Raw genomic sequence first — 17699 nt, forward strand, 5'->3', positions numbered from 1 at the left:
TATACCTCACTTTAACTCTCCCAGGCACCTGGCTGTGCTGAGCCATCAAACACCGTGGGAGCTAGCTGGCGCTGTACGCTAATGAACACTCCCTGCCTCTGAACCTAGCCCCTGTGAGAGCAGTGCTCTGTGCTGTGAAGGGAGTCTGTGGCACAGCTCAGGCTATTCTTCATCTTCAGAGTAGTGTTTAAGGCAGGAGAGAGAAGAAGAGAGAGAGAAAAAGAGAGGAGAAGAAGAGGGGGAGGGACAGACACAGGATCATTGTGCCTCTGAGACCCTTACAAAGGTGCCCAAAGCTGTGTGTATTTGATTGATGTTGTTATGCTCTCTCTCTCTCTCTCTCTCTCTCTCTCTCTCTCTCTCTCTCTCTCTCTCTCTCTCTCTCTCTCTCTCTCTCTGCCTCCCCCTGCTACATCTACCTGCCTCTAATTCCCTGTCTCTTTCTCTGCATCCCCTCTCCCTTCCTGCTACATCTACCTGCCTCTATTTCTCTCTCTCTCTGCCTCCCCTCTTTCTCTGCCTCCCATCTTTCTCTGCCTCCCTTCTTCCCCCTTCCTGCTACATTTCCCTCCTCTCTCTCTCTTTCCCTCTATTTCCCTTCTCTCTCTCCCTCTGTCTCTGCCTCCCCTCTTCCCCCTTCCTGCTACCTTTCCCTCCTCTCTCTCTTTTCTCCTTTCTCCAGGATGAACCCTTTAGCTCCCATATGCCTGAGACGCTCTTTAACATCTCCAGGTACCTCCTACACAACCTCACCAAGGACGTGCCACTGGGCATCTCTAAAGTGTATCCTTCCAATGTTAAAGGTAATCCTACAGGTCGGAAGCAGTATGCTCAAATCCATGTGTCCAATGTCACCTTAAATGTTCATAGAGTTCACAGGCTGATTACCTGGTGAGGTAGAGAGAACATTAAGGAAAAAGAGAGAGAGAAAGTTGGTGCCAGGGAACAAACAGGGTAGAGGAAACAGACCAGCACGACCACGTGAAGGGAGATGGGCAGGAAGAGAAGACGCAAACCTGATTACCCCACACACACACACACACACACACACACACACACACACACACACACACACACACACACACACACACATAGAGAGAGAGAAAGGGGTAGGAGCATGGGGAAGGAAATACCAGGCTTCCAGAAGGAAATAGGGCTCTGCAGCTGGAATCCTCTCCGGCCACACGGTGCTGCTCGGAAAACTTTGAACCAGGATTTATGGTCTTAGCAGGCTCTGGTCGGAATAGTGTGGCACAATGTCATGGAAAGCACCACATACAACACAGAACAGTAGATGAGTTTTTAACAATCCTGATACTGGGACTGGCGGAGAGGAGAGCTGGAATCCCAGTTACAGGGCTTCTGCAGCTGCAAGTCATTGACCTGGTGTTGCCTTTCTCCAAGGGCTCCTCAGTGCACAACAATCTCAATCCATACAAATACAAACAGGCAGCAATTTCCTGTGCTCAAACACACACATGCAAGGATGATTACACAAACACTTACACACAAGTATACATTCCTCTAATCACACCACTTTTAAAGGAAAAGCCAAGGTAGTTATTTTAGAGAGGATCAGTGCATCTATCACAGAGCCAAACAGAAAGAATGGGACTTGTGGTTGCTGGCAGTGGCTATGTTTAACATACATACACTGCTCTGATGAGTGTGTGTAGTGCCAATTGTGTGCCCAGTCCCTGATCTTGAGTTCTTGTTTTGGAGTTGGAAGACGTTTCCATTAGGCACTAAGTTCAGTTTGGCCTAATACACAATACAGTTGAAGTTGGAAGTTTACATACACCTTAGCCAAATACATTTAAACTCAGTTTTTCACAATTCCTGACATTTAATCCAAGTAAAAATTCCCTGTCTTAGGTCAGTTAGGATCACCACTTTATTTTAAGAATGTGAAATGTCAGAATAATAGTATAGAGAATTATTTATTTCAGCTTTTATTTATTTCATCACATTCCCAGTGGGTCAGAAGTTTACATACACTCAATTAGTATTTGGTAGCATTGCCTTTAAATTGTTTAACTTGGGTCAAACATTTCGGGTAGCCTTCCACAAGCTTCCTACAATAAGTTGGGTGAATTTTGGCCCATTCCTCCTGACAGAGCTGGTGTAACTGAGTCAGGTTTGTAGGCCTCCTTGCTCGCACACGCTTTTTCAGTTGTGCCCACACATTTTCTATAGGAATGAGGTCAGGGCTTTGTGATGGCCACTCCAATACCTTGACTTTGTTGTTCTTAAGCCATTTTGCCACAACTTTGGAAGTGTGCTTGGGGTCATTGTCCATTTGGAAGACCCATTTGCGACCAAGCTTTAACTTCCTGACTGATGTCTTGAGCTGTTGCTTCAATATATCCACATACTTTTTTCCTCATGATGCCATCTATTTTGAGAAGTGCACCAGTCCCTACTGCAGCAAAGCACCCCCACAACATGATGCTGCCACCCCCATGCTTCACGGTTGGGATGGTGTTCTTCGGCTTGCAAGCATCCCCCTTTTTCGTCCAAACATAACGATGGTCATTATAGCCAAACAGTTCTATTTTTGTTTCATCAGACCAGAGGACATTTCTCCAAAAAGTACGATCTTTGTCCCCATGTGCAGTTGAAAACCCGTAGTCTGGCTTTTTATGACGGTTTTGGAGCAGTGGCTTCTTCCTTGCTGAGCGCCTTTCAGGTTATGTCGATATAGGACTTGTTTTACTGTGGATACAGATACTTTTGTACCTTTTTCCTCCAGCATCTTCACAGGGTCCTTTGCTGTTGTTCTGGGATTGATTTGCACTTTTCGCACTAAAGTACGTTCATCTCTCGGAGACAGAACGCGTCTCCTTTCTGAGCGGTTTGACGGCTGCGTGGTCCCATGGTGTTTATAGTTGCGTACTATTGTTTGTACAGATGAACGTGGTACCTTCAGGCGCTTGGAAATTGCTCCCAAGGATGAACCATACTTGTGGAGGTCTATAATTTGGCTGATTTCTTTATATTTTCCCATGATGTCAAGTAAAGAGGCACTGAGTTTGAAGGTAGACCTTGACATACATCCACAGGTACACCTCCAATTGACTCAAAATGTCAATTAGCCTATCAGAAGCTTCTAAAGCCATGACATTTTCTGGAATTTTCCAAGCTGTTTAAAGGCACAGTCAACTTAGTGTATGTAAACTTCTGACCCACTGGAATTGTAATACAGTGAAATAATCTGTCTGTAAACAATTGTTGGAAAAATTACTTGTGTCATGCACAAAGTAGATGTCCTAACCGACTTGCCAAAACTATAGTTTGTTAACAAGAACTTTGTGGAGTGGTTGAAAAACTAGTTTTAATGATTCCAACCTAAGTGTATGTAAACTTCCGACTTCAACTGTATATACAAAATAATGTGGATACCCCTTCAATTCAGTGGATTTGGGTTTTTCAGCCTCACCCATTGCTGACAGGTGTATAAAATCAAGCACACACCCATGCAATTTCCATAGACAAGCATTGGCAGTCGAATGGTCTTACTGAAGAGCTCAGTGACTTTCAGCGTGGCACCGGCATAGGTTGCCACCTTAAAAATCATAAAAATCGTTCAACAACGGCTAGGCCACAAAACCTCACAGAACGGGACCGCTGAAGTGCGTAGTGCGTAAAAATAGTCTGTCCTCGGTTGCAACACTCACTACTGAGTTCCAAACTGCCTCCTGAAGCAACGTCAGCTCAAGAACTGTTAGTCGGGAGCTTCATGAAATGGTTTTCCTTGGCCCAGCAGCTGCACACAAGCCTAAGATCACCATGTGCAATGCCAAGCATCGGCTGGAGTGGTGTAAAGCTCGTCGCCTTTGGACTCTGGAGCAGTGGAAAGCGTTCTTTGGAGTGATGAATCACGCTTCACCATCTGGCAGTCCGACTTACAAATCTGGGTTTGCCGGATGCCAGGAGAACTCTACCTGCCAGAAGGCACAGTGCCAACTGTAAAGTTTGGTGGAGGAGGAATAATGGTCTGGGGCTGTTTTTCATGGTTTGGGAAAGGCCTCTTAGTTCCAGTGAAGGGAAACGTTAACGCTACAGCATAGAATGACATCCTAGATGATTCTGCGCTTCCAACTTTGTTGAAATAGTTTGGGGAGGCCCTGTCCTGTTTCAGCATGACAATGCACAAAGCGAGGTCCATACAGAAAAGGTTTGTCGAGATCGGTGTGGAAGAACTTGACTGGCCTGCACAGAACCCTGACCTCAACCCCATCAAACACCTTTGGGATGAATTGGAACGCTGACTGCGAGCCAGCCCTAATCACCCAACATCATTGCCCAACGTCACTAATGCTCTTGTGGATGAAGCAAGTCCCCGCAGCAATGTTCCAACATCTAGTGGAAAGCCTTCCCAAAAGAGTGGAGGCTGTTATAGCAGCAAAGAGGGGACCAACTCCATATTAATGCCCATCATTTTGAAATGAGCTGTTTGACGAGCACTTTTGATCATGTAGTGTAATTAGGATACAATTTGAAGAGAGTAAACTGACCCCAGATCTGTTGATAAGGGCAATGTCTACTTGTAGCACCTTGTTGCCCTTGACGATGGGTCTCAGTAACACTCTTTATGCGTTGGCCAAGCAGAGCAGAACCCTGGGAGCGTTTAAACTAGCCAGACATGCCTATGAGAAGCTCCAGGACCTCCACGTTCCCTCTCGCTTCCAGGAGTCAATGGACCTGGGCAGCCTTACCGTCCGCTCCAAACCATACCACGACAATGAGGTGTGTGTTTGCATGCATACATGCGTGTCTGTGTATATGTGTGTGTGTATATTTACTTTTTTTAAAGTTCTAGTGGAGCGTGTATCTTATACTTTGTGTATTTTCACAAATGTGTGTATGTGTGTAACCCAGGACCTGATCCCCATGTGTTACCGCTGTTCCACCAACAACCCCCTGCTGAACAGCCAGGGCAGTGTGTGTATCAACTGCAAACAGCCCTTCATCTATTCAGCATCTTCATACGGTAGGTTGACACCAGTCTCTTTGTAAATGGATGTTTGGTTCTGAGGTGTGTTATTAATAATGTATCTCTGTACTGTAGAGGTCCTTCCTCTGGTGCAGTTCTACCTGGACAAAGGTATCGGTGATGAGGAGGCTGTGTCTCTCATTGACCTGGAGGTCCCTTGCATTGACAGGAAGGCTGCTCGCTGGCAGGAGATGAGCAGTGGGGGTATCCTTTACCTGATGAAGTATACACCACTAGCATCTACGCATTTCTCATGACCAGTTTTATCTAATGTGAATAGTCTGTATGTAAAGGTTGTGTGCTCATACATGTTTCCATACAGACACACATTACATACAGTATGTGTCCTTACCAGAACCTTGATTCTGATTCTGCCCAGCACCTTGATTCTGATTCTGCCCAGCACCTTAAGCTGTCAAGCTGAAGTAATCTTAGATTTAATAGAGTTAGAGGGGCTCTTCTCTCTTGTCAGAATGACACTACACCTCAGAGACCTCTCTGTCTGGGAGTAACCTGCATTAGCTGACACACAGTGTTGGGGAGTAGTGAACTATATGTTATTCAACTAGTAATTCAACTACATGTTGCAGTAGCTTGGTGGTAGTTGTTCTAAATTAATATCTTGGTAGTGTTTTCAGTAGTTAATTACATACTATAGCCATGTAGTGGTGTCGCTAACTAATGGAACTACTCACTACTCTTTTTGCGAAAAGAAAATATGGGTGAAGTAGGCAGCCATTTCCTTTCTGTTTTGGCATCAGACCGGCCTAATTCTCACTTGAAATATAGTTTTTGTGTTTAATAGGCTAAATGACACGTTATATTAACATCTGACTGCAGAGGGATCTGTTTAGATATAATAATTTATCACAAAGTAGTTTGGATATATAGTTTTTCAAAGTAACTTGCTCTCTTTGACATATGAATTAGAGTATCTTTGTTTTTCCCGATGTTGGTTGCATAAAGTGACTGCATGAGTCTGGTATACAGTGCATTCAGAAAGTATTCAAACCCCTTCCCTTTTTCCACATTTTGTTACGTTACAGCCTTATTCTAAAATGGATTAAATATATATTTTTTCATCAATATACACACAATACCCCATAATGACAAAGCGAAAACAGACATTTTTGCCATTTTTAAAATTTTATTTACATGAGTATTCAGACCCATTGCTATGAGACTCGAAATTAAGCTCAGGTGCATCCTGTTTCCATTGATAATCCTTGAGATGTTTCTACAACTTGGAGTCCACCTGTGGTAAATTCAATTGATTGGACATGGTTTGGAAAGGCACACACCTGTATATATAACGCCCCACAGTTGACAGTGCATGTCAGAGCAAAAACCAAGCCATGAAGTCGAAGGAATTGTCCGTAGAGCTCCGAGAGAGGATTGTGTCGAGGCACAGATCTGGGGAAGGGTACCAAAACATTTCTGCAGCATTCCACCAATCAGGCTTTTATGGTAGAGTGGCCAGACGGAAGCCACTCCTCAGTAAAAGGCACATAACAGCCTTCTTGGAGTTTGCCAAAAGGCACCTAAAGACTCTCAGACCATGAGAAACAAGATTCTCTGGTCTGATGAAACCAAGATTGAACTCTTTGGCCTGAATGCCAAGCGTCAAGTCTGCCGGAAACCTAGCACCATCCCTACGGTGAAGCATGGGGGTGGCATTATCATGCTGTGGGGATGTTTTTCAGTGGCAGGGACTGGGAGACTAGTCAGGATCGAGGGAAAGATGAACGGAGCAAAGTACTTAGAGATCCTTGATGAAAACCTGCTCCAGAGCGCTCAGGACCTCAGACTGGGGTGAAGGTTCATATTCCAACAGGACAACGACCCTAAGCACACAGCCAAGACAACGCAGGAGTGGCTTCGGGACAAGTCTCTGAATGTCCTTGAGTGGCCCAGCCAGAGCCCGGAATTGAACCTGATCTAACATTTCTGAAGAGACCTGAAAATAGCTGTGCAGCGACGCTCCCCATCCAACCTGGCAGAGCTTGAGAGGATCTGCAGAGAAGAATGGGAGAAACTCCTCAAATACAGGTGTGTCAAGGTTGTAGCGTCATACCCAAGAAGACTGGAGGCTGTAATCACTTCCAAAGGTGCTTCAACAAAGTACTGAGTAAAGGGTCTGAAAACATATGTAAATGTGATATTTCATTTTTTGATTTTTAATACATTTGCAAAAATGTTTAAAAAATATATTTTTGCTTTGTCAATGTAGGGTATTGTGTGTGTTTAGATTGATGAGGGAAAAAACAACAATTTAATACATTTTAGATTAAGGCTGTAACGTAACAAAATGTGGAAAAGTCAAGGGGTCTGAATACTTTCCTAATGCACTGTACGTTGTGAGTGTGTGAGAGCAGAGAACGATGAGCAGACGTGGTGGGTATGAAGGGGAGAATGTGAGAGGAGCAGCTTCTTTAACTGTATCAGAGTCCCAGTCTCTGAAGCTGGATGATGGCACAGAAGACACAGAGGAGGACCCTTTCATGGCCAAACTCAGCTTTGAGGTGAGGATCGGGAGGATAAAGGTAGAGAAGGAGGGAGGTGAAACTAAAGGGAGAGTAGAAATGGAAGGGGTCAGTATGTGTATATTCTAATATGTGGACCTGTGTGTATCTCCTTAACAGCAGGGGGGCTGTGACTTTGTCCCGGTGGTGGTGAGTCGCTCCGTGCTGAGGTCTATGAGCAGGAGGGATGTCCTGATCAAGCGCTGGCCCAAACCCCTGCAGTGGGAGTACTACCGCTCCTTACTGCCTGATGTCAGCATCACCATGTGCCCCTCCTGCTTCCAGGTACTGAATAGATGGAATACACACACACACACACACACACACACACACACACACACACACACACACACACACACACACACACACACACACACACACACGCCCCCCTATCACCTATCACACACACACACACTCACCCCTATCACACACACACACTCACCCCTATCACACACACACACACACACTCACCCCTAACACACACACTCACCCCTAATACACACACACACACACACACTCACCCCTATCACACACACACACTCACCCCTATCACACACACTCACTCCCCCTATCACACACACTCACTCACCCCTATCACACACTCACTCACCCCCAGGTGCTGTACTTAGGAGGTGAAACATTATTCTAATCATTAAAACATTACACACTACCCTCACACACACACACACACACACCTTGGCTCTCCATGGCCCTCTGGCAGAATCTCTCTTCTAGCCTTAATCTTTCACTTATTTTTACTTACTGCAGTGTTTCCTTTACCAGGAGTTAGATTTGGATAAAATGTTGCTATTGGCAGTGCTAGATGTTGTGTTACTGGCCTCTGCTACCTTCCTTAGAGAATCCCTGCTCTGCTCTGTGTTCTCTGACCTATGCTTCCTGTCTTCTCTGGTGTGTTTCCTCTAGATGTTCCACAGTGAAGACTATGAGCTGCTTGTGCTTCAGCACAACTGCTGTCCCTACTGCCGTCGGCCCATCGATGAACCCAACTGACCTCCCCAAACTGGTCTAGAATCAATTCATCCATCTCACAATTCATTCATATCTTCAGTTTCACTCTTGCTCTTCTGAGCAATGTTCCATCCATATGCTGGCAGCCCCAAACCCTCATGGATGTTATTTCAGGGATGGGATTATGAAGATCATTATAGTCCGCAACAAAAGCACATCTTCAGCTGATCAACGCTATAGAATGAACAGGATGAGATCACACAGATTTACGAATGAACTCTTCTGTCTAGAAAAACGTATTTTAATTCACTGGTATTTATTGTTGCCGTTATGTTATGTGTACTTTAACTCTCTAGCATTCCACATTATTATTTAGGTAAATAGTCATGGTGTGATGTTTTTTTTTAAAGAGTTGAATATATTGTATTTTTATATTATTAAAGTAAAAAAAAATATTTAATGAAAGGTTTCAATTTCTCCATTTGTTTTGTGCACGAGTGTGTGATTCAGGGTTAGAAATGTGTTTGAGTGTGTTTGCATCGGTGTGTGTTGATATTCTTCTCAGCGATCCACGGGCAGTCTGACAGCTTCACAGCTCTAACACCAGGTGTCTTACTGTCCCACACCTTACCACAGGATTACTGTGTGTGAGCTTACGTGCCATGCTACCAAAATTAATATGCCTAACAAAATCTTTCTGATGAGTGTTTGTGTGTGTGCGAGAGAGGGAGAGGATATGTGTGCAACAGACACCGTTTTCTGCTCCTTTCCTAAGTGAGGTCCATATTATTCAGTGATTAAGGATTAGGTTACCACTGCTGCAAATGAGTTGGAACACTCTGGAAATTACATTTACACTCCCTCTTCTATAAAGCCTGCTAAATTATTCTCTGACAAAGTTGACACGTCAGGCTGTATAAGCAGACTGGTACAGTAGCCTTTAGGCGTCTAGGATAATGCAAATCTCTGACAACCTATTCTCTAGTGCATTACTTTTGGCATATATGCTTTTTCAGAAGTCTGAGTTGCATTGGTCTTTGACTTAGCCTCCAGCAAACTTGTTGATGACGTGCTCTTGTGAGGATGACATCGTCAGAGAATAACACTGCCTTTAAGTATATACACACTATACTCACACTAGATGTTTTTCTCATGGATTAGTGTATGTGACCTAAATCTGTCCATGCTGAGGTCCATGGACGTCCTTAATCCTAAGAGAGGGGCGCTTAAAAGGGCCTGCGCCCGCCTCGGGGGGGCGGCGCACACCACTTCTCATTGCCTGGATCTATCTATCCCCTCCATCCATCCTTCCTGGCCTCCAGCGAGAAAGAGCTCCTCTCAACTCTGAGAAGGGACAGTGCTTTCTCTTTCCTCTCAAAATACTAGCGAGGATAGAGAAAGACACGCTCCAGTAGAGAAACATACACACTTACATAGACACACACACCCCAACAGCTGCCGCCATGAACGACACAGAGGGCCAAAACTTCTACGTGCCTTTATCTAACAAACCTGGGGGGGTGCAGAGCCCCTTTGAGTACCTTCAGTATTACCTAGCTGCACCCTGGAAGTACTCTCTCCTCACTTCCTTCATGATCTTTCTTGTCACAGCCTTCCCTATCAACTTCCTTACGCTCTACGTCACGGTGTAGCACAAGACGCTACGGACCACCCTGAACTACATCCTGTTGAACTTGGCTGTTGCTGACCTCTCCATGGTGGTGGGGGGCTTCACTGTGACCCTCACCACGGCCCTACTTCTTCCTGGGCGTTACCAGATGCAACATTGAAGGATTCTTCGCCACTATGGGAGGTAAGACATGGTGATGGTGGAGCCCTAGGCTGAAGTTGGGAGGTAAGACATGGTGGACCTCTGGGTGAGGTGTAGGTAGTAGTTGGGAGGTAAGACTTGGTGGATCTTTGGGTGAGGTGTAGGTAGTAGTTGGGAGGTAAGACATGGTGGACCTCTGGGTGAGGTGTAGGTAGTAGTTGGAAGGTAAGATATGGTGGACCTCTGGGTGAGGTGTAGGTAGTAGTTGCCACGAGCCACAGGGTAAGATATTTTTGTTTCCATAATGGTTGGGATTAGGCTAGGGGAATCTGATCCTAGATCTGTGGTTGAGTGACTTTTCCCTAAAGGGGTGCCTGGCTGGCTTTCGCCAGGTGCAACCTCAATGTACCTTGAGCTCAATGACTTTAAAGTCCGGTGCCGAAGATTTTTTTTATCAAGACCACCCATGTATTTAGAATAATTTGAATAGCACCCGCACCCCCAGCATACCTTTCTTGTAAAGAAGACAGTGAAGACTTAAATAAAGCCCAGGACCTTATGATATGTGCATTTTTACACCTCATTTACACCTGTTTTCTGTGACTGAGGTGACAGGAGGATGTCTTTAATAACAGCAAATGTATTGACCTTACAGAATAACTGAAGCTTTGTGTTGAAGTACAGCTGTTATCACATCAACTGTTCCAGTAGCTGCAGGTGCAAGCTGCTGGTTGAGATCATATAAATGCATCAACAAGTAGATTTCATGCAAAAGTAGACTGTAAGTCACTTACTGTACCCTATGTACTTTAGAGATACAGTAGCATCTGTTCTGTTTTAAGTCTTCTGCCTGTGTCCAATATATTCAGAATAGTTTGTCTAAATATTTTCTGCACATGAGCATGTATACTGAGTATGTGTTTCTGACTTGCTGTGTGTCTCAGAGGAAATCGCCCTTTGGTCTCTGGTGTTATTGGCCATTGAGCGTTATATCGTGGTTTGTAAACCAATGACCAACTACCGTTTCAATGAGTGGCCCGCCATTGTGGGTGTGGCCTTCACCTGGATCATGGCTCTCCCCTGCGCTGTGCCTCCATTGTGTTGCTGGTCCAGGTAGATCACCCTCTAAATACCCTCCAAATAGCATCTCCTACTAGTCTTACCTTAAATGTCACCTTAAGAAATGGGAATGGGCCGATGGCTGGTAGATCTCAGGGGCAATACTTCTTTATAATACATATAAAAATAAAAAAAACGAGGTGTGCGGGTGCATGTGTGTGTGTGTGTATAGGTCCATCCCAGAGGGTATGCAGTGTTCCTGTGGAATGGACTACTACAGTATACATCTTGTTCACCCTCCACTTCTACATCCCTCTGGTCATCATCGGCTTCTGCTACGGCCTTCTGCTCTGTAGTGTCCGCATGGGACAACGACAAACCACACACACTGTCACTGAAGACCAGTAAACACACAGGACTACTACATCTCCAGTTAGGACTCATGTCAAAATACATTTGTGTGTGTGTGTGTGTCCATTCGTTCAGGCGGCAGCCCTGCAGTAGGAGTCAGAGACCACTCAGAGGGCAGAGAAGGAAGTGACCCGTATGGTGATTGCCATGGGCATCACATTTCTGATATGCTGGGTGCCCTATGCCACCGTGGCTTGGTACATCTTTGCCAACCAATCTTAACCCTTGGCTCAGACCAGGTCCTGAGTGTAAACAGATGGACCCGCAAAGAAACTCTGCAGGGAGAAGCCACCTCCTGAGTGCGAGAGAGAGTGTGAGTGTGAGTGTGCGTGCGTGCGTGTGTGTAAAAAGCTCTGGAGACATGACTAGTGTTAATACTGTAAAGGTAAGGATGGTACATGTGACGTGGAAATAAAGTTGTTAAATATCCTGCAATAAAAATGTGAACTTTCTTTTTCATACCTGTTTCACTCATAGGGGAGTATTTAAAGTACTAGTGTTTCTGAAAGAGTCCAGATGCCCATTGGGTTGTTGGGTGGCATGCACAACCAGTCAACAAAGCACTAACAAAACACTCCATCACTGCCCTGTGGTTTACAAATGTCGCTTTGCTGAACCGTTCTAAGTTCGCATAGGTATTGATGAAAACAGACATTTTAATACTGGTACGAAACAAAAATGTCAACATTTTATACCGTATTATAGCTCTGTAGTAGCATTTATTTTCACAAACTCTGACAATTGTCATTTTGGCATCACAAGTACGGTCATGTCAGACAGTTGTCCCTCTTTGATTAACTGAAGGTCATAGTTTTACTCTAAATGTCCCTCTTGGTCATAATCTACCTTCATTCTCAGTCACAAAACAGATCAACCTGCCTTCACATAAACACATCACATGTAATTCTTCCCATTGAACTACACTCCATCTGATCCAACAGAGTCCAGTCTCTTTGCAAACAGGTCTGTGGCACATGAAACATTAGCTAATAAATCCTCTCAATGCTACTCTACTCCTCTGGAACCCATCACCAACTTGCAAAGCACATTGGGACTTGTAGTTCAAAGCACCGTTGGAGTTCTTTGCCATTTCTACCAATCAAACCTGAGAACAGTGCAGGTTGTAAGAAGATGGGAAGAGTTTCTCATTCACATATCGTTGAACAGGCCACTCAGAAAACATTAGAACAGATCTATAAATATTGCTATGGACATTTACAATACAGTACAGTGCATCATTGGCTCATCCTCCAACAGAAGGGGGTTCAGTGCGTAAGATGGTCGCCGGGGCTCCAGGTCCCAGAGGCTGTGGCAACATCCAGAATAAGGCCCATCTCCCAGTGCCTCCATCTCTAACTCCACTATGCTTCAGATCAAAGCAGTGTGAAACCAGAGTGAGATCCAAGCCAGGTGTGAACATGCAAGATACCAGATTGGGTTGATATCCAAGTGTGAGTAGAAGAGTCAACACAGTCACCCAGACAAAGACATAATCCAGAGATTCTGCACTTGATATAAAATACGTGGGTTTCAATTCCTCAGTATCTCAACATATGCTTATTCCAAGGTACGTTTCTTAGGACATTTCTTAATCCATGGTACAGTGCTCCCAATCAGGTTTCTGAGGCAGTCTTGGGTTGAGGTGTTACAGTAAAGCTCAAGCTGCCATCTCTTCCAGTCTTAAAGCAAAATATTTCTTAAAGCAAAGAGTTCCTTCTTGTCTTTGGGCTCTATAAACTCTATAGACAGAAGGGATATTTGGAGGGTAGATAGACAGGGGTTTTTCTAGATCCTGTACCCCAGCTAGGACGGAGGCAGCCTGGGGAAATGGTCTGGGGTGGAGGCTGGGTGGAGGGAGACTCAGGCCTCACTGCTGCACTCATAGATGTTGTCCTCCACCAGAGCAATGACCTGCTCAAACTTGTGGTGCAGCTGAGTACGCTTCGCTGTGGGGTTGGACTCCAGAGCACTCACCACCTGATCGAGAGTGAGAGTGAGAGTGAGAGTGAGAGAGAGAGGAGAGAGAGAGAGAGAGAGAGAGAGAGAGAGAGAGAGAGAGAGAGAGAGAGAGAGAGAGAGAGAGAGAGAGAGAGAGAAAAAAAAGTTCAGACAATAACCAAGCCAGAAACCTTTTAAAAAAAGTATCTACCCACAGTTAGAGAATGAGAGCTGGAGAGATAGATAAAGAGTGAGACAGAGAGAGAAATATAAAGAGAGAAAGACTACTTTCAGTAGCCCTCAAGCGATCATGCATTCTACAGCATAGGACAGAAACTCAACCACCTGCCAGGACAGAGAAAGAGAGTACTTCAGCAGTTCTTCAGCCTTCACGCATGCCTATCCCCCACAAAAGCCTTTCCTGTTCACAAACTATTTACAAAACCAACATCTGCGCTGCCTTTCAAGCCTGATAGTTGTCATGCGTTCAGTGGGTGTTACTGGCAGTGTGTGCCCAGCGAGAGGGCTGAGTGAGAGAATGTGTAATCAGGGGTGATTCATAGAGAGTCCCAGGGAAACCTCTGAACCCCTAGTGTCTGCTGGTACAGTAGAATGGCAGTGAACAGCTAAACACTGTTATGATGAGGGCCCTCCATTAACACACAATCACTGTCTCAACCACTCCATGGAACAGTAGGGGTGTGTGTGTGTGTGGGGGGGGGGGGTCTCATTTAACCGATAGGGGTGGTTGATGATGAGGTATTGTGAGGTAAAGGTAAGGGTTGTGGTGGCGGAGAGTTGAGAAGAGGGTGTCACAAGCCCTGTGCTGTTGGCTATGTATTTGGTTGAGGAGGTTTAAGAGAATATAGTTCAGGTCTTTATATATTTTTTTATATTTTTTATTACCGTTATTTATCTAGGCAAGTCAGTTAAGAACAAGTTCTTATTTACAATGACGGCCTACCGGGGAACAGTTTCTTGCCTTGTTCAGGGGCAAAACGACAGATTTTTACCTTGTCAGCATGGGGATTGGATCCAGCAACCTTTTGGTTACTGGCCCAATGCTCTAAACCACTAGACTACCTGCTGCCCCATATGCCGTCGGTGTGGAGCGATATTTTGGATCTCCTGGGTTGGTTAAGGGCTTGTGAGTAAGCATTTCACTGTAAGGTCTACTACACCTGTTGTATTCAGCGCATGTGACAAATACAATTTGATTTGATCTTTAAGACATGAAGCTTCATGCCCTGATTTATTTTTCTTCTCTCTCTCTCTCTCTTTCTCTCTTTCTCTCTCTTTCTCTCTCTCTCTCAATTCAATGGCTTTATGGGCATGGGAAACATATGCTACCATTGCCAAAGCAAGTGAAGTAGATAACAAAATTGAAATAAACAATACAAATGTACAGTAAACATTACACTCACAGAAGTTCCAAAAGAATAAGACATTTCAAATGTCATATTATGGCTATATACAGTATTGTAACGATGTGCAAATAGTTAAAGTAAAAAAAGGGAAAATAAATAAACATAAATATGGGTTCTATTTACAATGGTGTTTGTCCTTCACTGGTTGCCCTTTTCTTGTGGCAACAGGTCGCAAATCTCCCTGCTGTGATGGCACACTGTTGTATTTCATCCAGTAGACATGGGAGTTTATCAAAATTGGGTTTGTTTTCGAATTATTTGTGGATCTGTGTAATCTGAGGGAAATATGTGTCTCTAATATACATTTGGCACGAGATTAGGAAGTGCAGCTCAGTTTCCACCTCATGTTGTGGGCAGTGTGCACATAGCCTATCTTCTCTTGAGAGCCAGGTCTGCCTACTGCGGCCTTTCTCAATAGCAAGGCTATGCTCACTGAGTCTGTACATAGTCAAAGCTTTCCTTAAGTTTGGGTCAGTCACAGTGGTCAGGTATTCTGCCACTGTGTACTCTCTGTTTTGGGCCAAATAGCATTCTAGCTTTCTCTGGGGTTTTTTGTTAATTCTTTCCAATGTGTTCTCTCTCTCTCTCAAATCCATGTGGAATAAAGACTGGTGATAAGGCTGGAGATGGGGCCAATTTAAACATGTGTCACACAGCTAATCCAGGTCAGTGGTAGTGGGATCTTACCTGGTTCCTGTATTTCTTGGCGTATTTGTAGATCTCCGTCAAGGCCAGGTTGGTGTTGAACTCATTTCTGTATTTCTGCAAAACGGAAAACAGCGTGACCGTTTCGTCACAATATCAATCCTTCAAACTTTATTGTCAGCTCAAAAAGCAATAGACAGAGATACAGATTCAACGTTGTAGCACAGTTAAATGCAGAGACAGTCCGCCACCAATGCTAACACATTACATCTATCAATCAATTAATTAATACTTTTATTGATCTGCCACCCCTCTCTCACCCGTGACTCCTCGGCCAAGTGGGCGTTCATCTCCTGCTCACTCAGTGGCGCCATCTCATGGATCTGTTTGTAATAGCACTGTACCCTCTTCTTGTATTCTGGGATCTCCTTGGCATACAGCAGCTTGTTAGTGGGAGAGTCCTGAAACCAGAGAAGAAGTCCTCTTTAGTCAAAGTAACCTCCAGAAAGACAATTCCAATAGATGGCCCCATAGAGAAGTGAGATTTGAAAATTCCTAATAAGACCATTTAGTCATCACCTTTGAGCACAAATCATCCAGCCGAAGCCATTACAATTGTATATTCATCCAATGTCTGTCATGTTTTTGAATGATGTGATGATGTCATTGCTGCTCACGCTGCTTTCTGTGTGGACTGAGTGCATTTGTCAGTTGGGCAGAGTAAACCAGATGCAACCCGGATATAGACGGTCCATGAATCTGCGTATGCGAACATGAGTAGAATACGTTGAAAACAATGGTCGACCATCTTTTATAGCTCAGTGGTCCAGTCTCGCGCCAGTATATGGTGAGTGAGGTCGATGGTCAGTGAGTTGTTATTAACATGACTGTGGGCAGCATGGTCTATGGTCATAGTGTGGTTGGTCTATGGAAGCTTCTCTAATGTCAAACATGTAAGGTGTGGTGTACCGCATGGCAGCTCTCTAGGCCCTCTACTCTTTCTATTTTTTACCAATGACCTGCCACTGGCATTAAACAAAGCATGTGTGTCCATGTAGCCTAATGATTCAACCATATATGCATTAGCAACCACAGCTAATGAAGTCCCTGAAACTCTTAAAAAATTGTTACAGTCTATTTTGGAATGGGTGGTCAGTAATAAACTAGCCCTGAACATCTCTAAAACTAAGAGCATTGTTTTTGGTACAAATTATTCCCTATGTTCTAGACCTCAGCTGAATCTGATAATGCATTGTGTGGCTGTTGAACAAGTTGAGGAGACTAAATAACTTGGTGTTACATTAGATTGTAAACAGTCATGGTCAAAACATATAGATTCAATGGTTGTAAAGATGGGGAGAGGTCTGTCTGTAATAAAGAGATGCTTTGACAGCACATTCCAAAAAGCAAGTTCTGCAAGGGTCTTTTCACAGTCCCCAAATCCAGAACAAATTCAAGAAAGCGTACAATATTATATAGAGCAATTATTGCATGGAACTCCGTTCCATCTCATATTGCTCACATGAACAACAAGCCTGGTTTAAAAAAAACTGTAAAGCAACACCTCACGGCACAACGCCTCTCCCCTATTTGAACTAGATATTTTGTGTGTTGTATTGAAATATACAGTTGAAGACGGAATTTTACATACACTTAGGTTGGAGTCATTAACTTCTCTAGGGTAGGGGGCAGCATTGGGAATTTTGGATGAAAAGCGTGCCCAAATTAAACTGCTTGCTACTCAGCCATAAAAGCTGGAATATGCTTCTCATTGTTGGATTTGGATAGGAAACACTCTGAGGTTTCTAAAACTGTTTGAATGATGTCTGTGAGTATAACAGAACTCATATGGCAGGCAAAAACCTGAGAAAAAATCCAACCAGGAAGTGGGAAATCTGAGGTTTGTAGTTTTTCAACTCTTTGCCTATCGAATACACAGTGTCTATGGGGTCATATTGCAC

At 44.2% G+C, this 17699-nt stretch overlaps 2 protein-coding genes and 1 pseudogene across 4 annotated transcripts in view; 2 read left to right on the forward strand and 1 right to left on the reverse strand.

Moving 5' to 3' along the window:
- ift122 (intraflagellar transport 122 homolog (Chlamydomonas)) overlaps positions 1-8941 on the forward strand; it is a 35271-nt gene extending 26330 nt beyond the window's left edge. For all 3 annotated transcript variants that reach the window (XM_039011092.1, XM_039011093.1, XM_039011094.1), the window contains 7 exons: positions 683-783; positions 4584-4749; positions 4882-4993; positions 5072-5200; positions 7442-7518; positions 7639-7803; positions 8443-8941. In XM_039011092.1, the coding sequence (XP_038867020.1) occupies positions 683-783; positions 4584-4749; positions 4882-4993; positions 5072-5200; positions 7442-7518; positions 7639-7803; positions 8443-8529 (837 nt within the window). In that variant the 3' untranslated portion in view covers positions 8530-8941. The remainder of the gene's footprint in view (positions 1-682; positions 784-4583; positions 4750-4881; positions 4994-5071; positions 5201-7441; positions 7519-7638; positions 7804-8442) is intronic.
- A 1009-nt stretch (positions 8942-9950) lies between these two features.
- On the forward strand, positions 9951-11950 carry LOC120061642 (annotated as a pseudogene).
- A 477-nt stretch (positions 11951-12427) lies between these two features.
- LOC120061347 (plexin-D1-like) overlaps positions 12428-17699 on the reverse strand; it is a 123373-nt gene continuing 118101 nt past the window's right edge. The window contains exons 34-36 of the mRNA XM_039011095.1: positions 16059-16199; positions 15781-15855; positions 12428-13705 (exon numbers count right to left, since the gene is read on the reverse strand). Coding sequence (XP_038867023.1) covers positions 13589-13705; positions 15781-15855; positions 16059-16199 — 333 coding nt within the window. The 3' untranslated portion in view covers positions 12428-13588. The remainder of the gene's footprint in view (positions 13706-15780; positions 15856-16058; positions 16200-17699) is intronic.

Source organism: Salvelinus namaycush, chromosome 16 (genome assembly GCF_016432855.1).
Source record: "Salvelinus namaycush isolate Seneca chromosome 16, SaNama_1.0, whole genome shotgun sequence".
NCBI lineage: Eukaryota > Metazoa > Chordata > Actinopteri > Salmoniformes > Salmonidae > Salvelinus > Salvelinus namaycush.